Genomic DNA, 26,377 nt, shown 5'->3' with positions numbered 1-26,377 from the left:
ACATAACCACAGGCTCCAGAGCAGTTAATGCCATTCAGGTGAGAGGGCTGGGAGGCACGAGAGAGTTGTATGAAAGCGGCAAACACCACAGAACCGTCACAACCAGAACGTGTGTAGCGTCCCGTGGCAGAATAACATCCATCAGAACCATGGCTGCCTGTACCAGCCCCTGCCCTTCCTCTTTGTGTTCTTTTTCTTGGCGACACCCAGAAGGTCCATAAAAAGTGATGTAATGTGGAATGGGAATGATGATGATAATAAAAAATTGTTCTTTTGGCTTTCACGGCCAACCATGAGAGGAGATGCTTTCTGCTGGATATACAGCTGCACCATGGTTAAATGGTTTGGGAAATACAAACCTGAAGGCTGAATTCACCAGCAACATATTTTATTTAGCATTACTCTAACTTTGTGAATAATGAGCTGATAGAAGGCTGGTTTCCTAATCTGATGTCCCACTTCAAACCCATTCTCCTACAAAATTACTAAACAATCTTTGTGGGTCCTATCCTGCCCTTCTCCAGTACCTCCAGTTCCTTCTTTTTCAGAAAATGTACTGTAAGCTCTTGCAAAACAAAGAGGTATTTATTATACTAAATGTGGTTATGTATAAATACTGTAATAGACAAAATATTCCTAAAAAGATAAAGGCACATCTGATCTGAAATGGGGTTTTTTTGCCACTGGTGCTCTATTAGAAGTGCCATAGGGAAGATAAAGGAAGGTATGGTTTTTAATGTTCAGATCAATGTGTATTCCAAATTACAAGTTACGCACTTTCTGTATTCAGAAAATCCACAATTATCAGGTACAATGAGTCCGTTTGAAGAGTAAACAAAACGATGCTGTTGATTTGCCCAATTTTTATTCTCTTATAAATCATAATTTAAACTCCACAATGCTTTTCAGTTAAGCGAGCACAGGTTCCCAGCAGTGCAGTGGGCTGGCGGTCCGTCAGCCTCTTCCCGCAAGCTCCAAAGTAATCGCGGTGACAATCGCTGCTCAGTCAGAGACACAGCGCGTGTACAGAACAACTACTCCAAAGTGCACAGAACTTCTAGTTGGAAAAATGTGTAATGCTGACAATGTCTTAATTAACGGATTTTTAAATGCCTTTGGAGGAGAGATATCATAATGAATGTAAGTAGTGTTTGAGAAGCAAAACAGATTATGTAAACCTACATAAACTTGAAACAACTTTCTGTTCCACAATCCTTCCACCAAACGGCAGTTAAAATTACGCTGAACAAAGTGTCAGTGATACCGACAACACGGTGTGATACATCCCTGGTTATTAAGCATATTTGTTACATGAAGACTTAGCCTTGGAGAACTAGTGAGGATTTCCCTTCTTTATGGAAATAAATGTGTATGAAGTAGAGTTAAAAAAAAATTTAATGAACTGATAAATCAAACTCAAGCACTATCAACTTTTATACTAAATTAAAATCATATATTAAATATAAAGCAAGTATAAATGTGTAAGAAAAATGGGAAACAAACACTTGCATATTTATAAAAAAGTATCAGAAGCCATACTGGTTGTCTTGCAAGAAATTATATTTAGAAGGCTAGAATCATTTATATATATATCAAATCTATGAATATAACAAGAGATAGGAACAGTATATAAATACGGTATCTTTAAATATTTACATGTATATGGAAACTAGGCAAAGTGGTGCTCTAAGAAGGAAACATCTGTTATAAAAGTGAGATTACAAATTTTGCATACATCCATCTGCATTACACTATTCGTTTTAAACTTGCCTCTTCCATAAACTAATTATTAACTTCAAAATTATCATTGCATAGAATTACTTGAAAAATATTACCTAATTCTGCATTCCACCTCACAGTAAAAACTATCAGGATAGCGATACAAAAATACTAACTCGGAAAACGACAGTAGGCAGCTGTGCTGCCCTTCAAAGTTTAGTCTCTGACTTCTTGCTTTTAGGAACAAGGAAGACGTTGCCATCCCTAGTTTGCTGCAGGGAATATTCGCTAGGAGAGTAGGACTTGCCGTCTTCGTCACGTAGCATGCTGAACACTTCCAGGTACAAAGTGGTTAGTTGCTTTTTCATTTGACGAAGGCTTTTGTCATGCTCTCCTTTTTCCTTCAGCAATTTCTCTTTCTCATCTTTTAGGTTGCTCAAGTCTTGCTCCAGTTCCACTATATTTTCCAGTTTTCTTTTACGGCAATTTTGAGCAGCCACTTTGTTCTTGCCTCTCCTGCGTATATCTCGAATAAGCGCAAGCTGGGCTTCATTGAACTGCTCCTTAGACATCATTGCATTGAAGTCATCAACAGGGAGATTGATGATTTTTTCGACAGGAAAAGGGATCTGCAGAGCTTTTGCTCTTTGCTCATCTCTTGTGAGATGAGCTTCAAGGCGGCTTGAAGGTTTATCTTTTGTGAACGGAGCTTTGGGCTGGCCTGAATTGCCCGGGGGTTCTTTCTTTGGCGTGTTTGTACACTGCAAACCAGGCGTTTGAGTGCTTGGCCCCACGGGAGAAAACACTCGATCCTGGAGCGGCACTGAGTACGCGCCGGCGTGGCTCTGCGGCACACTCCCAGGAGCGCTGTCAATGTCTTCCATTTCAGAATCGCTACAACCAAAAGTCTTATCTCCATGGGCAGAGGATTCCAGAGAGTGTTCGGGCGATGCTACGCCAGAACTTGCATTCAGTGAAATGCCAGAGTCTGAATCATTACATTCTGCTACGGTTCCTGAGTGGTTGCCATTAAAAGCTTTACACAGTGAGAAATCGGAAAGATCGATAGGTTCACTCAGAATTTCCGCAAGCGGTTGGCTGCTAGGCAAACGGTGACGCAGCAACAAACACTTTGAATCAGTAAAGGCGCTGTAGAAATCATCACAGAAATCGGAGTTTGAAGGGGATGTGTCATTTAAAGAGTTCACACTCAGCTGGCTGGTCTCTTCTGGTGGCAAAATGCTGGAAAAGGGGTCCTCAATGCTATCCAGGAAATCTGGACCGCAGTTAACATCTTTTCTCATGATGGGTAATGAGCTGTAGTAATTATAGCCGCTGTGCATCTCTGTTGGCTTGGTTTCAGGGCCTGTGATTGTGCTTAACTCAGCCAGGTTGTCGTTTTCAATGTTAAGACACTACACGGGAAAGGCAAGAGAGAAGTTGAGTAACACATCACCAACTGGTGATAAAACCTTTTCATATAACCCACCAACATTACATATTTCGGCCATCAACATGCACATAAAATGGGTATTACACATCGCTGTAACCTGGCTGACTACAACATGCTTTTGGCACAGTAGACGCAACCTAGGAAGAAGACTCAATACCTAAAGCAACAGTATGAAGCAACTTGTTCTGGATGAAGCTATTTAGATTAAGACAGCAGAGCCTCTCAAACTCAGAGCAAGATGCTGGAGACCCGTTCCAATGCCCTCCTGTCCTGCTAAATTGCTGGTGCGGATCCTGGGGTCACCAGGTCTGAACGCCTCACAAGCACCACTGCTAGAAACAGCAGGAGTACAGGACGTGAAGTTACTGCATGAGACTTAATGCACACAATTACTTGTTGCACGCTTAATTTCATGCTATGTGATGGATGTCCTCAAAGGACAAGACTGTTTCAGGATTTACTAAATGAAGCAGCTGTTCAGTGCAGAGAAATGTAATTCTCAGTGAAATAAAGAATACGAACATAAAGCCTGGCAAACATTAACTCACCCCGCATACTTTTAGTTAAGCCGGCTGACATCAGCGAGAGCCACGAATACCATCGGGCTGATGGGCTTCCAGTGGCTACCAGCCCCATGTGCTTTCCAACGGGGTGGCATCTGCTTAACTGAAGCTGAAAGAAGTGTGCCTGCTGTCCCCAAAGAATCAGGCAATTACCAGAATGATTCTGTTTATCTTAAGAAGGGACCACACACTGATTATTTAACCAGAGATTGTTCAAGGCTTAAACTAAGGTTTTGAATGTGAGGGCTGTTTTTTTTTTTTCTTCAAACATAATCTGTAAACTGCAATGTTCTCAATTTAATTATCTCACTTCTTTCAGGAGATTATTCAATTATTATTCAGAATGACTGCAATAGATAATTTTGGTTTGGTTTGGTAGCATATTTTCAGCATCACTGCTGCCTCTTCACAGCCAATTGCCCTTGTTACTTATGTGGGGCTTTTAAGCCAACCACAGCAGTAAAGATTAGGAAACCAGGAAAATTTTCAAAAATACAAAGAGACAAACAGAAAAAGTAAAGTGGCAGAAAAAATACAGTTCCTGCAAACACCTTTTTTGGTTTTCTTACTATGAGTTGGATTTACAGGTATTCCACTGAGCAGTCATCTCTCAGGTTAACAACAAAAAGTAGAGCAGCATCATGCTGAAGCATGATGACATTCTACAACATATTTGAAAATAAATTCACTCAATTTTATAGTCAAATCTAAGGAAAATATATAGAGGAACAAAGGGACAGGAGAAAAAAAAAAAACCTAGATGTCTCCTGTAATGCACAATTTAGAAATATAGCAAAGTGATTTTTTTGTTCCTTTGAAATATTCAACTCATGTACATAACATTGTTAGTTCTTACTGCACATATATGAACAGTAGTTCATGAACAGTAACTATACCTGACTCTTCTATGTGTCTAGATATATGTTCTATTGTCATCTTTACAGGCCCTTTTCCTTAGATAAAAGTTGAATGCAAAAGTAACCGTAAAAGATTCAGACACAGCAAAACCAACCAAACAAAACAACATTTACAGTAATGCTTGTGGAAACAATTCCTGGTTTAGATCTATAATTCAGAAGCTCCATTTTTAAGCAGCTGAAATTTCAGCCATGATCAGGCTGTAACAAGGTGCGTGCAGAGGCAAACAACGATTTGCTAAACCTGGGGAAGTTCTGACTGAGAAGATACATTATGTTTCACTAAGGCCTTCTGCTAAACAACTGATTTCCTTCCTCCTACATTTTTTCAATATATTATTTTTATGAAAATTAAAGCTTATATTGAGTTATAGACAACCTATGGGTGTAGGATCCAACATGACAGTCATGATCACTATGTGTTAAGATGCTCTTGTACTGCAGTCCATACTCTTCCAAAATATCATGCTATTTTTTTCAGGTCCTTATCATACTAAACCTTTACCTGTAACTCTGTAAGGGACAATAATTCTTCCCAAACTTGCTCTATGTTCTGCATATTCTCCGCATCAGTAAGTGGAACTAGAACAGGCGATTCAGGTGGCTGAGTTTGATCAGAGGAAATGAAGACTGGGTTGCTATCAATCTGAGCAGGATCCAGTGACTCAAATACAGCTGAAGAAGCCTGGAGTGTTAAAAAAAAAAAAGAGTCAACCCCCCCCCCAACCAAAACAGTAACATCAAACAAACCAAAACAAACAAAACAACAACACAACACTCTGAATTTTCCAAGGCCAAAATCGGGTTTTGGGTATTCTACCATTTCTGCAGAACAGACGGGTATTTCTTAACAAAAACATTTTCTGTAAATAATGGGATAATACAAAAATATTCCTATGAAAGGAGTTTTCATATTAAGGGAAGAAATAGAGGGGGGGGAAAAAAAAGCTAGAAACTGAAACTGGCCGGTATGGGGCTTCTCTTTACACATCCCATAGCGTGGGTCAGCACAGGGAACAAAGCAGCTCAATCGCACGACTCCGGAGCGCTGCACTGCGGCCCAGCCCGGCACCGCTGTTTGCAGCAGCTGGAGCAGCCGCCCACAGCTGGATCCACACCAAGGCCTGGCTGCGGGTGCAGCCAGCAGAAGACAAAAGCAGCACCCCGCTCCCTCCGGACGCAGCCCGAGTTTAAGCCTAGGACACTGCTTTATTCCAGATGGAGTCTGCTTGGGGACAAAAATCATATCACAAACCAATACTTTGGTGAAGACAAATCTTAGTAAGGGAAGACATGAGACTGATCCCCTAGAAGACCACCCATGAAACCACTGCATTGATTGTTTTTACCTCATTGTCCTCCAGAAACGGGAAAGCTTCTGCCAAGAGCTGCATGCAGTCATCAAAGGACAAGGCCTCTGCTTCTGGTTTTGAAGTCTGTGTGGTCTAAATAGGAAAGCGATGAAAAAATGTCACTGCATCTTTGAATAACTGAAGAATCTTCCATTACGGCAACAAATGCAAATTCATTTTAGGCAACCACTCGCATTATGGCTTCCTGTGAATGGAAAAAGGTTTAAACATGCTCACAAACACACATTAGAGTTTACCTGTGAAAAATCGATCTGTGGCTCAGTATTTTCTGCCTGAATGCGCTGAGCCGGCTGAACTGGAACAAATTCCCCCGTCTCTTCGTCTAACTCGAACTGAGCCAGCAAGGCTTTCTCCTGCTCTTTTTGGAGCTGCTCTTGTCTTTCCTTTTCAAGTTTCTTCTGTTTCTCGAGTTCATACTCCTTCTGTCGTTGACTAAAATCAAAAACTTCACGCCTTGCCCCAAGGTCTATATCTTGCCTCCAAAGGATGTCAATCAAGTTCATGTCCTGTAATAGAAATGCTTTTTTTAAGCCAGCGTCCTCCCCAGCAAAACTGGTTTAGAACAATAGCAAAGCTTTTAAATTCGCTATTAAACAGGTAGGCTCACGTAACCGAGGCTTTTTCTCTTAATCGTACAAAATTATCTAAGTGAAATATGGCTCTGTGCAACCTTTCTGAAGTGTGTGAACTGATGGTTTGGTTGCTGTGGGCTGAACGCAGGCTCAGAGACACAAAGCAATTTGTTACAATTGGTAAGATAATATGTGAACTGAACAGAGAATAAATATATTTTTTCCTAAGTTAGCTCATAGAACGCATGAAGCTATAAAATGAATTACATCACATTAAGAAAGTCATTTTTAGGAGAAAAGAACAGAAATTTCAAAGTTTGCCCGTGGAAATTTTTTTCAGTACGATCTTATAATACTGTAAAAGCTGATTATAAACATGACAGGGGCTGTCTGAAGTAGCTCTAATAGCCATACTGCACAATGTATTTTTAAATATTTATGTCCATCCTGCTATTAAGCATTAAAGGACAGGAGAACAGGGCTTCAGAGTCAGAGGATAACCTGGTTTGAAAGTCACCAAGTGACATAACATCACTGTAGCACTAAACACAATTATTGAGACTGTTACTAAAAAATAATAATAATTTAATAATAATTACTAAAAAATAATAATTTAGTCAAAGTTGATGGTCTAGTGCAGTTGGTTTGGAGCAGCTGAGTATATATTAGAGGTCAACAAGCGTCAAATTTTGGTAATCATTTGGCCTCTGACTCATCGTAGAGTCAATCATTGTCAGACAGCTAACGATGACCTGTATTTACTGGAGATCAGCGACCCTTGGGCCTGTAGTGTTTCAGAAGACAAATTAAACTCTGCTATTTAGAGAAATCCACCCCCTTAATATTATTTTATTTGGCTAAAAATTATTTTAATTTTTTGCATATGAGTTTTTTTAGTGGGAGGTGGGTTGGTGGATTGCTTTGGGTTTTTTTTACTGTTCAAATAGTCAATATTTTTCAGGGCTAAATTTGGATTACTTCTGTGAAGAAAATCTAGCACTCAAAAAATCATCAGTGTTGATATCAGCTGATACAGAATTTTAATACCTGGTAGCCAAATTTGTCAGATGGGTAAATGCCAACAATTTCTAGCTGGTGTCCAGGAGTTCTGATTTTATGGCATGTTTCATTATTCTTAAAATGACCCTTCAGAGGCAGCACACAGAAATAATGTTCAGTGTAGGGCACTCTCATCAGGCTGCACGCTACAAATAATATACCAAACGCCACATGTCATTTCAACAGAACCTTACTGATTCGGTTAGCAGCTCTACACCCAACATACATTTATTTGGCCACCATATCAAATTCAAACATTCCCTTATCTCTAAAGACTATTTTCAAATAGAGAAGTGAAGTAACCTCAACGCCAAGTCACATTGCCATTCGAAATGATCCCTTCTGTACAGCCATTACAGCAAAAGGCTTCAGGGCAAGTCCACATCTGAACAAACCAGTTCAGTATTCTCATTTCTTTATTAAAAATGCTACACTATTAACACTCCTATTTAAACACTGCACGAACTACCGGTTACTAAAAAAATTATTTTTCTCTAAAATCAGGCGGTTACATCAAATATCTGTGTGTAACACAATACAACCATTCCCAAATCTAAGACATATTAAATATACCTTGCTGGGGGAGACCACACTCGGCTTTAATGGCCAGCAATGAAGAAGCTGAAATAATTACAGTGGCTGCCCAACACAATGTTTGGTCTCTCCAGACTGGCAGGGTAAAACGAACTAATTAAGTTCTGCAGTAATTGGAGATATTGCAATATGGTATAGTTTCATTAAGGGCCCGTAGTTTACCAGCTGCTCACTGTCTCCTTCTGCAGCAGATTCAAAACTGTTTCCCAGTCTCGGAGCATTTGCAATATGTTCTAGATAAAACTGCAGGATCTGGATTTTAGGGCTCACTTCTGAATTATTCATTTACAAGGCACCATTTAAAATGTGACTCAAAAGATTTTCTGTGTGTATCATGCACGAGGCTGTGAATTAACAGAGCTGTTTTCCTCCCCGAGTTGCAAAAGCCTAGAGCACACAAATAGCAGAACTGGTGCTCAGTTTCAGTTTAAATCGTGAAAAACAAAAGTGATGAAAAAAAGAGGCACAGAAGGCATAACATGTTTTCCTTCAGAAGAAAAACCACTTAGCCTTAGCGCACAAACTGAAGGCACAGCTATTAGATCTTTGAGCCACGCTACTGGCCGTATTCCTTACCAAAATAAGTAGCTTTGGGTGCTGCCTGGTTTGTGGGATGAGAGGCCTCCAAAGCCACCAGCTGACCAGGGACAAGGCGGTGGCCGAACACCAGCACCTCCAGCACCACCGCTGCGTGTCGGCAGCAACCAGCCCAGCAAGCGCAATCACATTTGGAATGAACACGCTTGCCTGCTTTCCAGGATGGTCAGGACCTGGGCTGTTGTCTGAGAAATACAGCAGCACCGATCGGCTCCTGTCACCGTGTTTCCAGGGACCACATTCAGCCCAGTGTCTTATCTCTGGCAAGGGGCTGAGCTTTGCTGACCCGTGGGGTGCTCTGCCCAGAGAGATGCTTGTCAGTGGCACCTTTTTAGAATATTATTTTTTTGTTGTGTTTGCAGCACACAAAACCAAAAGGGTGGGGTTTTTTTTTAATTACTAAATAATTGGAAAAGAACCCTCCTACTTTCAATTTGAAAAGTTCTGTATAAATACAGCAATATTAGCTTTCGAATAACAGTTCGAGTAATTACTCTTCACATGAACAGGTTGCATGGAGGAAGTGTTCTTCTGTTCAATATGCTAATATGTAATATCATAAAACAGCACACTGATTTAAATATTAACCTGCCATTTAACACTTATCTATAAGTTCAACCAATGCTTTTAGTAATATTGCCCTTTAAAAAACAAAATCTAGGCACTAGTCCAAAGCCTCAGGTCAAGGTTAATGGCGTCAACACTGACCAGTGATTCACTAAGGAGTGAATCACAACCCCCAGCACGAGGCAGAGAACCAAAAAGAAAAATTTTTAAAATTGCAGTCTAAAGCAAATATTTTGCAATTTTGTTCCTTCAGCCTCCCACATCCATCCTCTTTAAATTATTTCTCTGCCTTGTTGAACACCATCACACACATACACAGAGACAACCACAGATACAGGCAGGCACTCTATTTTAGGTTTATCGCTGAAGCATTTTCCCCCTTCCACTGTGAAAGCAAAAATAACTGTGTATTTGATGCCTGGAGTGTTTCACTAAAGCTAGTAAAAGGTATTTTACTTCTTGCCTGTGCAACAGCTACCCTCTGACTTGTGGACGCCTCAACGTGATGTGCTGGTCTCAGAAAGATTCACTTGGAGGGACGAGCGAGCACAGATTCACGTCTGAACTGGAGCAGGAGCACTGAGAGCCCCGTGAACGATTCACCTGCCCCGGGGGCTGCTGCTGCCCCTCCGAGCCGCTTCTGACCACTCCTGACCACTTCCTTCTGTGTCAGACCTATTTACTGTAAAGGCGCCAGCCGTCCCTCATGTGACAGAGTCCACAAGTGCCCGTTTGTTCTTTCCTCCGTTGTGCAATTTCTGGAATTGCATCAGAGGAAACGCCGGGTCTGGCAGTGCGAGGGGTGGGGGAAGGACCCAGCCAGAGCTCAGCTCTTGCCCACTGAGCACCAACGCCTCGATTTAACGCATTACAGTAACATGGTTTTAATGCATTTCCCAAGCAGACAAACCGTGATTTTATTTTGCTTCTAATATTTTCTTCACAAGTTTGCAAACAGAACTTCTCTGGACAGAGGACATGCTTTGCTTTCCCGTGACCCATGTAAGCAGGAGGTGCCTTGCACGCATGGTTCGATTTTTTTTGTTGTTGTTCATTTACTGATATGCTCTTACAACCACATTGATGGCTTAGTTTGGACATATAAAGGCACTTCTAATAAGATAAACATAAATGTTAAACAATTCACATTAAGCCACCATCTGGCCCCCAATGGAAATTTTCATGTTTTAGATTTACATATCAGCATTTGCCATCTGGGCAGAGTGTTATACATTTTATGAGAAAATCTCTGACTACATTGTAAAGTTTGACAATTAACTCTTATTGCTCCTAAGTAAACATGTTTGCAGGAGGGTGACCAAAGGCAAGAGACTCTGTTTTCATGTTACTTTCATAGACTGACTTTTGTGCTTTAAACAAAATGCTAATCTTTCATTTCATCCCTGTTTGGTTTATCTGACTGCTTTTGGTTTTTTGTTTGGAAAATAAGCCTTTTACAGGTACCACTGGTAAAGTAGAAACATCCAGCAGCCCAAGTACCAGCAGAGAAACAATACACTGTATCTCACACAGCACTTTCAACCAGTTATTAGCTATCCCCTAAATGCAGAGCACATTTACTTCTTAAAGTCATGCCTTTTGCAACATAAACTGGGATAACACCAGCAGAATCTCTCACCAGGCAAGGTTTTGGTTTTCTTGCCCACAGTCCATTAGCACCTCACTCCAAGAAGAGAAAAGATTTCACATGCCAGCACAAATAAACTAAAGAGCTAAAGAGCCACCGAATCAATGGCTATTGCACCCAGCAGGGAGCTCGGACCAGGACCCCACAAAAAGCAGAAACAACACTCTTACAGCTCACTCACAGAATGAGAAATGACAAAGTATCCCCCAATTCCTATTTGTTTTCCAGAAAGTGAAAGGAATGAGCAAAAAGCACCTTACATTTTTGCTTTAATAATTAAAAAAACCTTGCGGGAAGTGAGGATCAAGGACTTGAGATGCTCCAAAGCAAGACTGAAAAGGAGGGGATGAAGCAATAAAGCAAGTGCAAGAGAAGGAGCTGGAAGCATCTTTGCACTTCAGAAAAGCACAGGCTGCAGAAGCAACAGCTGAATGTCTTCCCCTCTTTATCCTCAGGAGGAATTGATTTTATTCAAGCAGGTTTTAAGAATTATTTATAAATCATTTGATGTTTTCAGATGATATCTGAAATCACCATAACTAGTGGTTTGTTTTCTAAATATTTTTCAAGGTAAGTTACTTATATAATTACAACTCATAATTACAGAAAAAAATCCTGGACACATAAGCCTCGTGCTTCAGAGCAGCAGATAAAATTAGTCCAACACCATAACTTTTTTAAAAACAACTGAGTTTTGAAAGCTGACCCATAATTTTCAGTCCCACACAACTGAAAATTGAAGAACAAAAGTTAACTCAAGAATGAGGAAGGGACAGTGAGGACATAAAAATCTTCGAATGAGCAGCTGCCCTCATGAGAAGAACGGGGGAAAGGGAATGGTAGAAGCTATTTAGGCTGGAGGGCAGAGGGCAGCAATTTTAGCTGCCTGGATTTAGGATTTGGAAGTGTGACAGCACAGACAGCTGTCAAACTAAGCCACGTGACAGCAACCTGTGATTTGTGAACGCACAAGGTCACATCCCCGACTGCCCTGTGGAGCTCCCTGCTGTCCCACATTCTTCCCCAGGAGCTCCCAGGACGTCCAGGAGGAAACGGTGCTTGGGTGGGTGTGAGAGGGTGTCTTTTTTCCCATCTTTCATACCTGTGCCAGTTACTACTGGTGTGACTGGACTGGCACTAAACCAGTACGTCATGACCACAAACCAGCCTGCTTCTGCTTCTTGATGCCCATTTGCTCTTCCCAGTCCTAAAAAGTCTTTGGATGCCTGATATCTTGGTCAGCATTTAAGCCCAGGCGGGCTAATTTACCTGAAAAAGGACTCTAAAAGTGTTGTGGAGCCATAGCTTTAGAGAACTGATGTTGTAAGAGAATTTCCACTCATCTATATAAATAAGCCTATGCTGACCGTGTGTCTTGGGACATTCTTCTGCATGGACAGAGATATGAGATAAGAGCAGTCCCCAAAATGTTAGCGTTTGTAGGCAAATTTCATTTTCTTACTGAAGTAAGAAACCTCTAGAATGCTGTGCCAGGCCAGGAACAGAAGTCGTCTTGATATTTCATTAGCCAAAAGCATTTGGCCTCTGTTTCATCCTAACACACATCTCATATTTCAGACTGTACCTCCTACTGTATTTCAGCAGGGTCTCCTAATAAATATTAAATTGTTCAGGATCTACTCTTACAAATTAGATTAATTGAAAAACTCCTTGGCTGGATTGTCCAGCATTCTTAAGACAGTTTCACTACAAGCGTTGTCAGGGCATTATTCTGATGGAGAAGGGGGAAGCTCTGCCTGACTGGAAGGACAATCTTCCCCTGCGAGTGCAATTCTGGACACCACCCACTCACTCTCCCAACCCTCACTCCAGAAATAACTCCTCTGAGAGGGGGATGATTTATGTATTTCACCTGAAGCATCATCTTCCAGGAATGGCATTGACAAAGGCTACGACTTGTAAGATCTGTACAGCTCCCAACAGGCTGCTCATGGTCATTAATGTACTAACATCATTCCAGCCCCAAAAGCTGCAAAATCCTAATGCTAACAGTAGAACGAGACCACAGCAGGTAAAGAAAAACACCCTCGTCAGAAAGACAGCAAAGAGAAGGGCAAAAGAGGACACAAAGAGCAGTTTACTTCCTCACTTTGACAATAGTCTTCTTTTCCTGCAAAATCCAATCCATCCTCACCTCCATGCCGCTCCTTAAAATACTGAATGCGTGCAAGAGCCTCAGGGCCCCCCGTCCAGCCTGAGGCATGGCTGCAGGAGCGACATTCTCCTCTCTGGCTCATTAATCTCCAGAGTCAGAAATACATTTATCATTTTCTCACCACATTTGGTCTGCCTTGAGGTGACCATTTCTGCTACAACAGATCAGGGGATTCTTGTTCAGCACTGCACATCTTTTTGCAGAAGATTGTTTGGTTCTCTGTCTCAGGCACTCCAGAAGTAGCTGTGTTTTTCTAAATTGTTTAATCAATATGTATTTTAGAAGGCAGCTTTGAAATAATAGAGTTTATTATAGAGTATGCAGTTTCCAGGGGCTGAATGGTCCCACGACAGATCCTGTCTCAACATCTTTTTTTCTTTTCTTTTTAAAAAAGCAGTGGGGGGAAGGCACCAAAACCCATCTTATTTGCATGGCTTACAGAAAGCAGTCTTACATCTGACATTGGTACTTTGTGCAAAACCTGATTTTTCAAGAGCTGTTCTCTAGTATTCATGGCCAAATCTGTCACGCATTATATCTGCCCCAAATTCCCCTATTTCTGCCTTAGCCGAAAGGAAAATACAGAGTGAGGTCTAATGTTGTGAGCTGATGACGATGAAGTTCTCCTGAATAAATGTAACTATGCCCATACTTACAAGCACTGCCCTGGCTGCTAAGCAAAAGCCAAAAATGGCCATGGGTGTCATCCAGCTTCTTCAAACTTAGTCATAGAACTCCTGACATCCCAGAGCGCTTTCTGGAACATCAGTATGTAAAGCAATGAATCTTGCATGTTTTCAGAGCTTTGCTGCTTCAGTTAGATGGGTTCCATTCTTCCCTTTTTAGGTCTTAATTATATTGTGTTAATCTAAATTTCACTTTTCCACAGTATATTTGACTGGTGTAAAAGTGTTTTGATCTCTTCTACTCAAATTCTGAGTCCCGCTTTCAGCTTAACAGAGCCATGTACTTGCCACTTCTTTATCTTGCATCAGCAGCATTACAAAATGATTAAGTCAATAAGCACACAAAGTTAATGTGTAGTCAAATTACAATCTATTACACAAGTTGCATAATGAAATTGGGAGGCTGGCAAGAATATGGAATTGTTTTATAAATGAGTAGGTTAGGCTATTTGTTTTTACATGCTTGATACATCAATAAAACTCTGCTGTGTTGCCTCAGCAAGTAAACTGAGTGATTCTGTTGTGGAGGACTTTCTAGTTGCTGTCTCATCACCATGTACTGTACCACATAACTCCATTTTGAAAGGTATTAAACAGCAGCCATCTCAGACAGAGGTCTACTTCATTTCAGGAAAAGCTGAACTTAATGGCTTTGTGTTTGGGTTTTTTCCTCCCAAGTAAAAACTGCATCATAAAAACCCCTGTCATTTATTGAATTTTGTCATTTATACAACAAAATAAAAAAAAAAAATAAAAACCATACAGCATCTGAAGATACTGCTGATCTTTTAACCATAGGAATACAAAAGCCTTTGTGTCCCAATTCACTTTATATATTGAATCTACAGTACTTGGAAAACAATTACCTGTTAAATTATCATCTTCAAGCTATCCTGCTGTACCCACCCAGGCAGGTACTGTGTGTGGACATTGCCACAGGCTACACATTCATTTATCTACAAGAGGATTTGTTTATAATAATGGCTCAGTCATCTGGGAAACACGATCCAGTCAAATTATAGCACGCCCTTATGTCCAGTGAAACAAACCAGAAAGCAAGAAAAGCTGAACAGAGAAACAGAGAAAAGAGCCTAACAAAACTCAACTAACATTTATGAGGTTGTATTCACCTTGGGTTATAACCTATTAGCCACTACTTTGATTTCATCAGGATGACACACTTTTTGGAAAAGTGTGTTTCAAAACATACATGAAAACAGTGTGTTTGTGAGTCAAAATATTATCTGGGTGTATTTAGAATCTCTCTTCTGCTACGCATTCTCACTGCACTGGGATCTTCCTGTAAAGCCCCAATTTTTAGCTGTCATTTTGCCAATGGCTGGGCAAGTTATGGGGACAGGCACCAGATGGGACAGCACAGCTGTCCCGCAGCCTAGATGTGAAAACCGTGTGCTCTGGTATTAGAAGAAACATGTCACACCAAGTTCCACTTCACTGATCTCACAAGTATCTTACTTTGATGTTGCTGTTCATGGGCCAAATGACAAATGTAAGCAACAGGAATACCTGTGTGGGTCAGAAAGCAAGACTGGAGGGTTAAGCATTCAGTTCCACTGGAGGGGATACGGCCTGCTCCAGAGGTTGCCAGCTGTGACATGTTCTGCATGTCAGCCCACATCTGGCAGAGTACACAGGTGCCCACGTCCCACTGCAGCCTGTGTGGCGCAGGTGTTAAATACCTTTGTGGGTCAGAGTCTTGCAATTATTGTGCACTTTTCACATACATAATTTATATAGATTATGCTAAGAATTTAGTGTCAGTGCATGGTTTTGAATAAATAAGCAGCGCTTGTTTTTGAGTGTTCAACTTCAAATACACTTGGAAAGGTTATTTCATTTCTACAATAAGGAAAGAAAAAACCCACACATACACAGAAGAAAGGCCAAAAATACATTGCTATTCAACTGCTCACCACTGGACAGTACAGGATTGTAACAGAATCGAGGAAGGGAGGCCCAGTGTAGCAAATTTTTGCTGTGCTGACACTATCTTTCCACACAACTAATTCACAGTTAAATGGTTTGACACTCTGCACAGCCTTTATTAGTGACATACTACAGAAAAGCTTCAGTAAATAACAATACTATTCAACTGTGTACTGATGACCAAAATGCTCTCCCTAAATTTACATGAAACATCATAGAAATTATTTAATTTGCATGAAAGGAATTTGTATAGCTTTTCCTCTTCCTCCAGCCACACCAAGATACATTATGAGAGTTGTTTTTCCATAGTATGAGGTAAGGACAGATTTTAGTCATTTTCTTCAGCACTTGTAATTCACATTTTTCTCAGCAAAAAGCAAACCTCCAGAAGCCATCAACCCCCACAAATGTTCCAGGGACCTCTTCCACTTCAAGGTCCTGCAAAGTCAAACAACAAAACCAGAAAGCTCAAGAAGGGCCAACAATATAGACATCTACATACCAGTTTATCGTTTTTGCACACAATGACAGCTTTTGCTTAAAAATGGTAAACCTACTGAGGAACTGAACAACACTGTGTACAAAATTAAAGCTTTGTTTCTGCGTGGTGCAATCCAACCCTGACTTTTTCAAGTCCTGCATAATACTCAATTTGTAAATTCTGAAAGCAAAAGGAGCTAATTCATCTTCCGAGGAGTGAATCAGAGCAGGCAAATGGTTTCATACCTCTTACCAGATTATATAAAAGCAGTAATTCTTGATGCCCTCAAAAGAACAAAACCACTCCCAAAACTCAACCATCCATAACTGTGTCCTTCCATCCACACCAAGAGTCTCCACCGCCCACCACGTTCCTTGGGCCTCCCCGTCCATCCCCCCGGAGCACACGGGCGCTCGCCGCCTGTATGGCTGGTTACCCGGGGGCTGCTGCTGGCAGCTGGCTCATCAAACAGATACATGTACCTAAGAGATCAAACTAGAGCCCAATCCCTGATGTGTGTCCCCTCACTCCACCAGCACTCATGACAGCCAAAACAAGACTGCTTGTCATGAATAACAAACATGTCAATATACCTCTTCCATCTACAAGCAGCAAACATACTTCAGGCATGTTAATATGCTTAACAAACATTAAATACTGGGGGGGAGGCTATCCAGTTTGCAAGTGTACTACACTATATTTAGACTGTTTCTAAAATCAGCATTTACAGCTGATGTTTCTAGAAGCAGACATCACAGAAGGTTTGATAGCTTCCCAGATGTAATTAGAATCAATTTGTTGAGCAAAATGTTAAGAAGATCATTTGTAAAATAAGAAAATATGGAATGCAAAGAAAATGTCAGGTTTGGATCTTAAACAGTTTTCTGCTTTTTGGTCAAAACTCTTGACTTCCTTATGCCTCAGTAAATACTTGGAAAAAAACAGATTACAGCAAATTAAGAGTAAAAATTGCAAGATTCTAAAATTTTTCTATAGCATAGTTAATTCAGACAATGAGAGATAAGTCACTGCTCACAGAGTGAGCTACGAACTGTTAATTCTGTTATTACTACTTGCATTTTGTAAGACCTTGTTCATCATCTTGGCCACATATACACTACTTATTAAAAACTCTCATCCCAAGCTTCATTTTGAATTTAAAATAATTCTATGGTTTTGACCTTAGTAACAGAGTTTTTCAGAATAATTTAAAGCACTCTATCAAAAGTTTCATTATTTAAGTGTCTTCCATTCTTCATTTTGCCAGCAAAAAAACCTCGGAGATAAGAGATGTCTAGAGACGTTCGTACTGCTTATCAGCTGAGCAAGGATTCCTGACAGTGGTAGGTGCAGACTGGATTCCTGAAGTGGCAGATGATAAAGGATCACAGATCAAGCTGGAAACATTCTGTGGAACTACAACATCTCACTAGAGTCACAACTATTTATACTAGTTGAAGAACTGACCTGACAATATTCTAGTTCAAATATTAAAACCAAATTAGAAAGCACAGCACCAAAAGCTGCTATGCTGTAATTCTCTCTGTTACAGCTTATACAGCTATGAGGCACCTAAACATGACGTGCATTTCCATAGCGAAAGAATTCAATTTAAACAATTTGGAAGACCAGCTGTCAGAAGTTATGTCCTAGTTTCAAATATAAGTTCTGTTTTATCATATTACGCTATTTTAATTGTACCGTTTTTGTTACTGAAGTACTTCCATTTTCATCCTTAGGTATCATAAATCCTACTTGTTTCAAAAGCTTACTCAGGTTTATTTTACAAATATCAGTGGGATAATCTTCCAGGAATTTCTCAGCTGACACAGATCTGCTCAAGACCCATCTACAGTAGAAAAAAAAAAAGTGCAAATATAATTCAATGTTATAAAACACAAAATACGTCTGTGTGACTCATGTCAAATAATTAACAGAAGGCTGCATTATGGTCTACAGTACACTTGTTCCAAGGACACTTCATGAATACATTAAGTACACAGGTGCACACAGATCAGCCACTATTTCTGTGATACCAGTGAAGGCGAGTGAGTGGTAGTGTAACAAGCTGGGGTGGTATCCTACCACTGATATGTCTCAGATGATCTTTGCCACTAACATCTCCATGTTCTCCTTCCAGCTGTGAAGCTTCTGAAAAATTGTTACACGTCTGAGCTGAGCGGCACCAACCTTCAGACCTGACCACCCACCCACCCTACCACTCTCTTTTACCCATCTTTTTATTATTCAGCTGATTGCGGAACATGTCATCTGGTCACATAACTGCATGCAATCTAACTGGAAATACCCTGTTTTAGGACAAAATTCAGCCTTCTTACCCAACAGCACATAACCAAACAGTTCCTGAAGACAGAAAGAAGAACTGACCGAGCTTCCAGGCCTTATCGCTGTCTACAACTACCTTAAAGGAGGTTGGAGCATGGAGGGTGTTGGTCTCTTCTCCCAAGTAGCGATAGGACAAGGGGAAATGACCTCAAGTTGAGCTGGGGAGGTTTCGATTGGATATTAGGAAAAAATTCTTCATGGAAAGGATTGTCAGGCATTGGAACAGGCTGCCCAGAGAAGCGGTGGAGTCACCATCCTTGGAGGTGTTTAAAAGGCACATAAATGAGGTTCTCAGCAACATGGTTTAGTGACCGTGTTGGCTTGACAGCTAGACCCTCTGATCTTGAGGGTCTCTTCCAACCAAAATGATTTTATGATCTTACCACAAGGAGTCAAACAAACAAAACTCCCCAGGATCTTTCTGTCATAGCTCGCTATGGCTAGATGACAGCGATGATCTGAATGGGAAGCAAATCAAAGTCACAGCAGCTTTTCACGTAACTCAGCAGTAGAAAAGTCAACACTTCAACATTTAGCGGGTATTAATTCCAAACCCAGCAAACAGACACACCCTTAATCAAAAAACAAACCTCTTCTGAAAGGCAGGCTATCACCCAAGCTCCTCCTGAGCCAATTTATCAAGTGTGCAAACTTGGATTTGCAAGCAGTCTCCAGGAGTGTATTTTTTCATACTTAAAACAGACAGCATGTAAAACCAATACAGCAAACAGCAATAAGACTTGAAACTGCGAGACAGAGGTGGGTCCAAGGAGGAGAAGTTATCTTTACATTTCAGAGTTATACAGAAGATACTTCCTTAAAAGGTTTGAAAGAGATGGTTTCAAACTGGTCTTACATAACTTGTTGCTGCAACATCAAACTTTAAGGAACTTTATTTTCCTTTCTCTTCTCTTTTTTAATTGCATTGCTCATAAAAATACTGCAGAAGTCAGAGTAAAAGTCTTAAGACTCTGCGAGACAAGTACAAGGTCAGGTGGTCTCAACTCCCCCAGTGCTGCAATAGCATCAGAGACCATACTTCTTGAAATGGCTTAATTGTGAAGATAGGAAACATTAGTAGTCATTTACAGCGCCCCCAAAATAGCTTAGCTAAAAAACCCCATTACTTTATAATTCCTTCTTCCCAGTATAAAAACTGCAGCTAATCAGGCCAAAACCAGAAATCTAAACTCACATGACAAAAAACTTAAACCAGATCTGTAGTATATAAGTTGCCCTGACATAGTATTAATATTACTTCTAAACTATACGCATTCTACTACAGCCTTGCTACTTAGTACTTGTGCTAGGGACTACCAATTACCACTGAGCAGCAGTTACACTCTGCTGGTAAAACAATGCTAATGTCCACTACTATGATTGAGTTATTAACACTCTTATTAACTCCTATTAGCTTTCTAACAGCTCCACAATCATATCAAAACACTTAAATTAACTCTTTGAAAGTGAATATTAAAGTAGAAATCAAGTGCCAAACACCAAGCACATGTATCAACACATAGCATTCAAAAAACCAACATGTCAGTTAAAGAAAACTGAGCAAATATTTTACCAAGAATTCAAAATGGCTAAAGACAGAAAACAGAAGATGCTTCATAAGACAAATCCTCTTCTCCAAAGCAGTCAAATAATTAAACATTTTTATCCTTATTTGATGTTGTTACAGACCACTCAGTTATCCAAATTAATATTTAAACGTATGGTTCTGAGAGACTTTGCTTCTATTTGAAAACAGGCACTGTTGGACTAAGCATGTCAAGGTAAAACTAAACTAATAGTACAACAAGATACTCTGCTGGGCAATGCATTTTTTTAAATTTCCTTATTTTAAAATGTAGGAAAGAAAAATGAATAAATAGATATGTAAAAACTCACTGAAACAGAAATCCTGAGGCAGAGCTGTCCTCGCGCTTGCTTCAGTACTGTGCTGCACAGAGCAGAAATACTGTTCTTATACTTCCGAAAAACCTGAGCACTACTTCTTACTACTGCTGATTAGTATGTGACTGTCACTAGCTGTGCTTTTTCTGTACAGAAATCAGTTAGTGGATAGGAAAGATAATAGTGCACAATGCCCATCTTTACTTGAAACGTATCTGTCAGTATCGGTTTCAGATAAGTCTTCCACAGTTTAAAGCAGTTTTATACACCACAGATAGTGTTGCTGGCTTCATTTCTTATTGGTTGGTTTAATTGCTTACGTTACTAAAACAAATATGCCATAAAAGTATTACTGTTGAGCAACCTTGAGCAGGATTGGAGTTCGCTGTATATCCGTCATCTTTGGATAACATGAATTCAAAGTCGCAACTTCCAGCTCCTCCTACCTGACTTTTCATTGATCTGTGTAGAAAGACCTGCAGAGGTAGCAGGTAGTGTTCCCCAAACCAGTTAAACCAGATTGTTACTGAAAAAAACTGATCTGGCAAACACATTGTATTCTTTTGCCTTCACATCAAGCAGTACTCTGTGGCACAAAGTCCAGCTTTGGTGTAATACTCTGTATCAGAAAACTGAACAGACTTCAAACCCTTTCAAGTTCTTTAGGAATGTGCTATATTAAAATAATAGGTCACTTGGGGTTGGAATGAGATGGAGGCCACAACAAACTTTAACAGGGTGATTAACCTGAAGCCTTTGGCAGACTTTTTGCTGGGTGCAATCCAAGCACAGCAGCAGGGGATTAATATTTAATTTATGCCGAGAGGTTACTGTCTGGACTTGTCCAGACTAGCCTCAGCCAACACAATCATTGCAAATACATCACACTTTCACAAATTGGCCTAACTTTAGTGAATGGTTTAGTCATTTTAAAGCTTATCTTTATGATTTCAAAGCAGGGAGAAGGAAAGAAGCAGCATTCTAGATACAAAAATCAACCCAAATCCTTCTTTGCAATGAAGCGTGCAAACAGTGTTACAGGCAAAGCTGGTGTCATTTAATGTCATCATCTGAACCTTCTATATTGTCCCTAAGATCATCCTTTTCTGAGCCTGCAATTGACTCTTTTTCACTCTCCTTTAGAAATCTAATGCATTCAAAAATTTTTCAATGACAGACTCCAACAGCTTTTGCTGGTTTAGAGCTTTTTGGTTCTATTGAAGTAAGAAAATTTTACAACTATGTAGGAAAAATTACATTTAAAAAATAGTATGAGTCAATTTTACTGAGAAAGTAAATGAACAAGTATTTCACTCAGTTCCTTCCATTTCTAGTGTTCCTCGTCATCATCTCACAAAGCCCAGCATGTTCCACAAAGGTGTCCAAGATTTCTTTAACAAAATAAGTATATTCAATATGCTATTGTTACATTCATTTCAGTCAGGATCACAAAAGTAGCAATACCTAGTGAAGAGATATTTTTCTCTGTTAAAATTTAAGATACAGAACTCGAGGAATAGAAACCACAAGAAATCAAAAAGGCATTTAGGTGCAACACTAAATGTAATAACCTGACACATTTTTAACGTCCTTGTCCTTCAGGATTATACAAAACCTGCTGCATTCTTATTCAGGATAAGTATTATACTGTCTCTTTTTCTTCAATTAAAAAAGAAAGAAGGCACAGAGAGCCAAAATTCATTCTTGCCCATGACCATTACTGGGAAGTGTACACAAGCCTTCCTAACCACCCACACAGTGCTATAAAAATGTCTCAAGTTCTTTAAACCACGCAAGATCATCCAGCTGCCCTCTGCTTGCACTCAATGTTCTTTTTTGTCCCAGTTTGTTCTCTTTCAAATATTTTCCAACAAATTTTCAAAGCCAAACTCTTCTCTAGCTTTGAGTCTTAACCACACTTCAAGCTGAATTTTCTGAGGCAATCAGCTTCTTGCACTTCCATCAATTTCCAATATAATTGTAAATGCTTAGCAGATTTTAAAGACAAACTACAGAAGAGTGTTCCTACCACGGAGAGGATATTTACTACAATAACAGTGATATCCAGTTAGCTGTCCTCCCGAAGGGATTGACACGGTCGGCTCCTATGAGTTGACATACATTTCAGCTAAACATAGCAGCACATTGCATTGCATCTAGCACTGGCTTAATTGAAGAGATTTCTTCATGAGCTTTGAAGGAAAGAAAACCCCCTCAGTTGAACTTGATATTAAGGTGAGCACAGAAGAACTGAGAGGTTCAAAATAAATGCATTTTCACTTAAAATAAAGCTTGTGGTACTCATTTACTTCCTTCAAACTTGTCCATAATTTTAGTAGATAACACTATATTCAGAAATTTGGATGTTTTCTTATATTGAAATGTATCTACACACATAGATAAATAGATATTTCTACAGACATCTTGATCAGATATTCCTATTCAAGTGTTATTAAACCTCATTATCAAGAAACAAAAACAAAAAACCACCAAGCCAAAAAACAAAGACTTGTTGTCAAGCATGAGCAGTACACTTGTTTGTCTTTGCCTCCAGAATCTACCTCATGTGGAAATGATAGGCCATTAGGGAATAAAAACATAAACCCATTCATTTGACAGTTTAATGCAGCATGTCATAAGGAAAAAAAAAAAAAGGTATGTGTAATTCCTCACTAAAGCCCTTTAGACTGAAGAGATCATACTAATTGAGCTGGAGATTCTTCAGGGCAGTTCTCCAGGTATAAAACCCCCTAACAGATACACAGGCACTCAGTTATTTGCCTACTTGGTTTTGCCAGTTGTTACAGTTGGTCTTTCTTCAGTCTAAATACAACCCACATCTTCCTTCATTGTGCTGGAAAGCGAATTCTTTATGCTCTCTTCTTGTTGTAAGGCTCAAAACTTCCTAACTGATGAGCTTGTCGAGCTGTTTTACAAGGTTACAAGCAACCATTTCAACAACTTCAAATTTCCTGAAGAGAGGAACAGCTACTATGAGAATATCATGCTTTCACAAGTGTGATTTGAAACATCTTGACCCTCATTCCATTGCACTCTTTTCTCTTAGGTGTTTCAATGTCCGTGTTACTAGTGTGTAATAGGCAACATCCCATTTCAACTCTGCATACAGAGATACATCCTATTTCCAGGCAGAGAGGTCCTTTTTTCCAAGAATACTGCAGGCAATGGCACGGCTAACTCCCTCAGAAGTACGTAGCAGAAAGTGGCGATTTCACATCCTAGTTAAGGAGCTAGACCAATCCCTGTCTTTCGCATCTACCTTTACTGCTACAGCAATTGCTACCAGGCACATAAAGAACTAAGAGCTTGTACTGCATTTGCACAAGTGCACACCCTTCCCAGCCACTGCCTTGCAAAATCTGAGGGGCTAAATGAAGACTGTGTTCTTTGTCTCTCATTTTGAGCAAACATTTTATGGGTAAGGGTATTTGAATTTTCCATTTAATACATACATCTAAAACTATACGTCAAAGATGGTAATCATTTACTATCTAAAAAATGCAGCGCCTTCTCAGGCTAGGTCTGCAAGGGAAGACACCAGCAGCTGCTGAGCTTAGATAGGAAAATTGCAACAGGTGGCTCGGTAGGAAGGGTTTGACAAAGTAGTGAAATGAGGAACAAAAGCTAAGTTTGCCGGCAGAAAAGATACAGTGGATCGGACAACAAAGTGCAAAAGCAGATACCCAGGAATCAGTCTGTCAAGATTCTCCCAAAAACGAGACAAAAATATTGCCATAAATGGATACTATAGGCAAAAAGAAATTAACTTATTAAATTTACGTAGCACAGGCCAAAAGCCCGATTTTCATTGCAGTATTTTCCAAGAAAGCAAGGAGGCAAGGTGGAGGTCATGGATGTGCTACATGGGGCTAGAAAAACAGATGGGGCATGAGTGGCCTAAGACAGAAAAGCAACAGCATTCAACGAACAGAGAAAGGTACATCCAACACTGTTAATGAGGTGTTACTTGTACTGACATACACTGAAGGACCCTCAAAAATCTCAAGTCTTAAAAGAGCTTTAGATGCGGTTTCAAGTATTACTTCTTTAAACCTAATATGTAGTTGATAAGGGTACGTTTTCCATTTAAAAGCCCAAGAAAAACATGTAATGACTATATAAATTTAAAATGGAGTTCAACTATGTTTTCAGTTATCCACTCGCACTCTTGTGCAACTAGTTTGCAATCCAAAACTTCCCCAGCCTTCTAGAGAAGAGGTTTCGTAGCACAAGAGCACGAAACCCAAACACATCCAAGCACCCGCATGCCTCCAAGAGCTCTGCCTCGGAGGAGACCACCGAGCCTCAACCTCGTCCTGTGCCGGAGCCCCCGAGAAGCGCCCCGGCTCAGCCCCCGTGAGCGGCGTGCCCAGCAGCCGAGGAGCGAGGGGAGCCCCCCGGCCACGGCCCCTCACCTGCGGCCCAGGCCGGTGTCACCTCGGTTCAGGCTCCTCAGGCTGCGTGTGAGAGGCCGGACCAAGCCCAACGCCGCCCCAGGGAAGTGCGTGATTGTGCAACAGCTGCCGCCGGCCCGGGCCACGCTGAGGGGACAGGGCCCGGTGGGGCCGCCGCGCTACGACAGAAGGAACCCCGCGGTCACTCACCCGAGCGCGGAGCGAGCGGCGCGCGGCCACGCCGGGGGCAGCGACGCGGGGCCGCGCCTCGAGCGGGCGGCCGTGCCTCGAGCGGGCGGCCAGCCCCTCCCCGGCCGCTCCCTCAGGGGCTGGCGCCGGCTCTCTCCCCCTCCCCGGCTCCTGGGAGCTGCTGCCCCCGCCCCAGCCTGCCAGCGGCTCCTGGAGGCCCTGACTGACCTTCCGCAACCGGCGTGGGCGGGAAGAGCCCCGACCCGACCCGACCTGCCCCCCCACTGCAGCGGGCGGGGGGCTGTGGGGGCCCCGCCCCGCCCCCGCCGTGACTCAGCGCGTTCGCAGGGGCGGGGCAGCGCCACGTGCTCCGCCGGCCTCGTGACCGCCCGCCCCACCCCTCGCCCGGACACCCGGCCGGGCCGGGCCCTGCGGGGCAGGGAGGGGGCGCCGCTGCCCCCGCCCGCCGGCCGCGCTCTCACCTGGGCGGCGGGGGGAAGCTCGATCTCCATCGCGCGGGGCCGGGGGGCACGGAGGGGCCGGTACGGCGCGGTGGCGGCTGGGCCGGCACCGCCTGTCCGCTCGCTCGGGCGCTGTTTGGGAACGGAGGCGGCCCGGGCCGGGCCGGGCCAGCGCCCGCCCCCGCGCTCCGCCCCGCCGCCGCCGCCCAGCCACTCAGCGGCTGCGGGAGCCCGCGGAGGCGGCTCCTTTCCCGGCAGCGGCGGCGCCCGTACCGGGAACTTCGCCCGCCCCCGGCGCTTCCACAGCCCCCCCCGCCCCGTCCCAGACCCGCTGCCCGGAGCCTCCGTCCCTGAGGGGCCGGCACCCCCGCGGGGCCAGCCCGGCCCTGCCCGCGGTAGCGGCCAGCGGCACCCTCGGCCGCACCGGGCAGGCGCCGGCGTTCCCCGCACAGCCCCCGGAGCCGGCTCGGTGTGTGGGGTCGTGTCCCTTAGCGCAGCTGCTCACGGAGCTGCGTGTTTCACATTCGCGCAGCGCTTGTCGGCTCCGTGCGGTCGCACTGCGGGCTCAGCGCTGTAAGGGGGCGATGGAAGTGACGGCGAAACCCGGCGGAGCGGCCGGGGATGCCACCGGGGTTGTGCGGGGAACGGACGGGCGGAGCGGCCGGGGATGCCACCGGGGTTGTGCGGGGAACGGACGGGCGGAGCGGCCGGG

General features: G+C 42.2%; 1 protein-coding gene across 4 annotated transcripts; it reads right to left on the bottom strand.

The window, feature by feature from the left end:
* Positions 1–848: 848 nt before the first annotated feature.
* NFE2L2 (NFE2 like bZIP transcription factor 2) lies at positions 849–25,912 on the bottom strand. 4 transcript variants are annotated; one of them, XM_065637804.1, is made up of 6 exons: positions 25,687–25,912; positions 25,037–25,194; positions 6,262–6,531; positions 6,002–6,097; positions 5,158–5,337; positions 849–3,134 (listed from the first exon to the last, which is right to left on the bottom strand). In XM_065637804.1, the coding sequence occupies exons 3-6, from the start codon at positions 6,526–6,528 to the stop codon at positions 1,929–1,931; spliced, it is 1,749 nt and encodes a 582-aa protein (XP_065493876.1). In that variant the 5' UTR covers positions 6,529–6,531; positions 25,037–25,194; positions 25,687–25,912; the 3' UTR covers positions 849–1,928. The 4 variants fall into 4 exon arrangements, with proteins under 4 accessions (XP_065493876.1, XP_065493874.1, XP_065493877.1 ...); XM_065637802.1 differs by lacking the exon at positions 25,037–25,194; XM_065637805.1 differs by lacking the exons at positions 25,037–25,194; positions 25,687–25,912 and adding an exon at positions 25,433–25,489.
* Positions 25,913–26,377: the final 465 nt, after the last annotated feature.

The sequence above is a fragment of the Caloenas nicobarica genome, chromosome 6, assembly GCF_036013445.1.
Source record: "Caloenas nicobarica isolate bCalNic1 chromosome 6, bCalNic1.hap1, whole genome shotgun sequence".
Lineage (NCBI taxonomy): Eukaryota > Metazoa > Chordata > Aves > Columbiformes > Columbidae > Caloenas > Caloenas nicobarica.
Note: the sequence above shows the minus strand (reverse complement) of the source record. Positions and strands in the feature narration are given on the sequence as shown.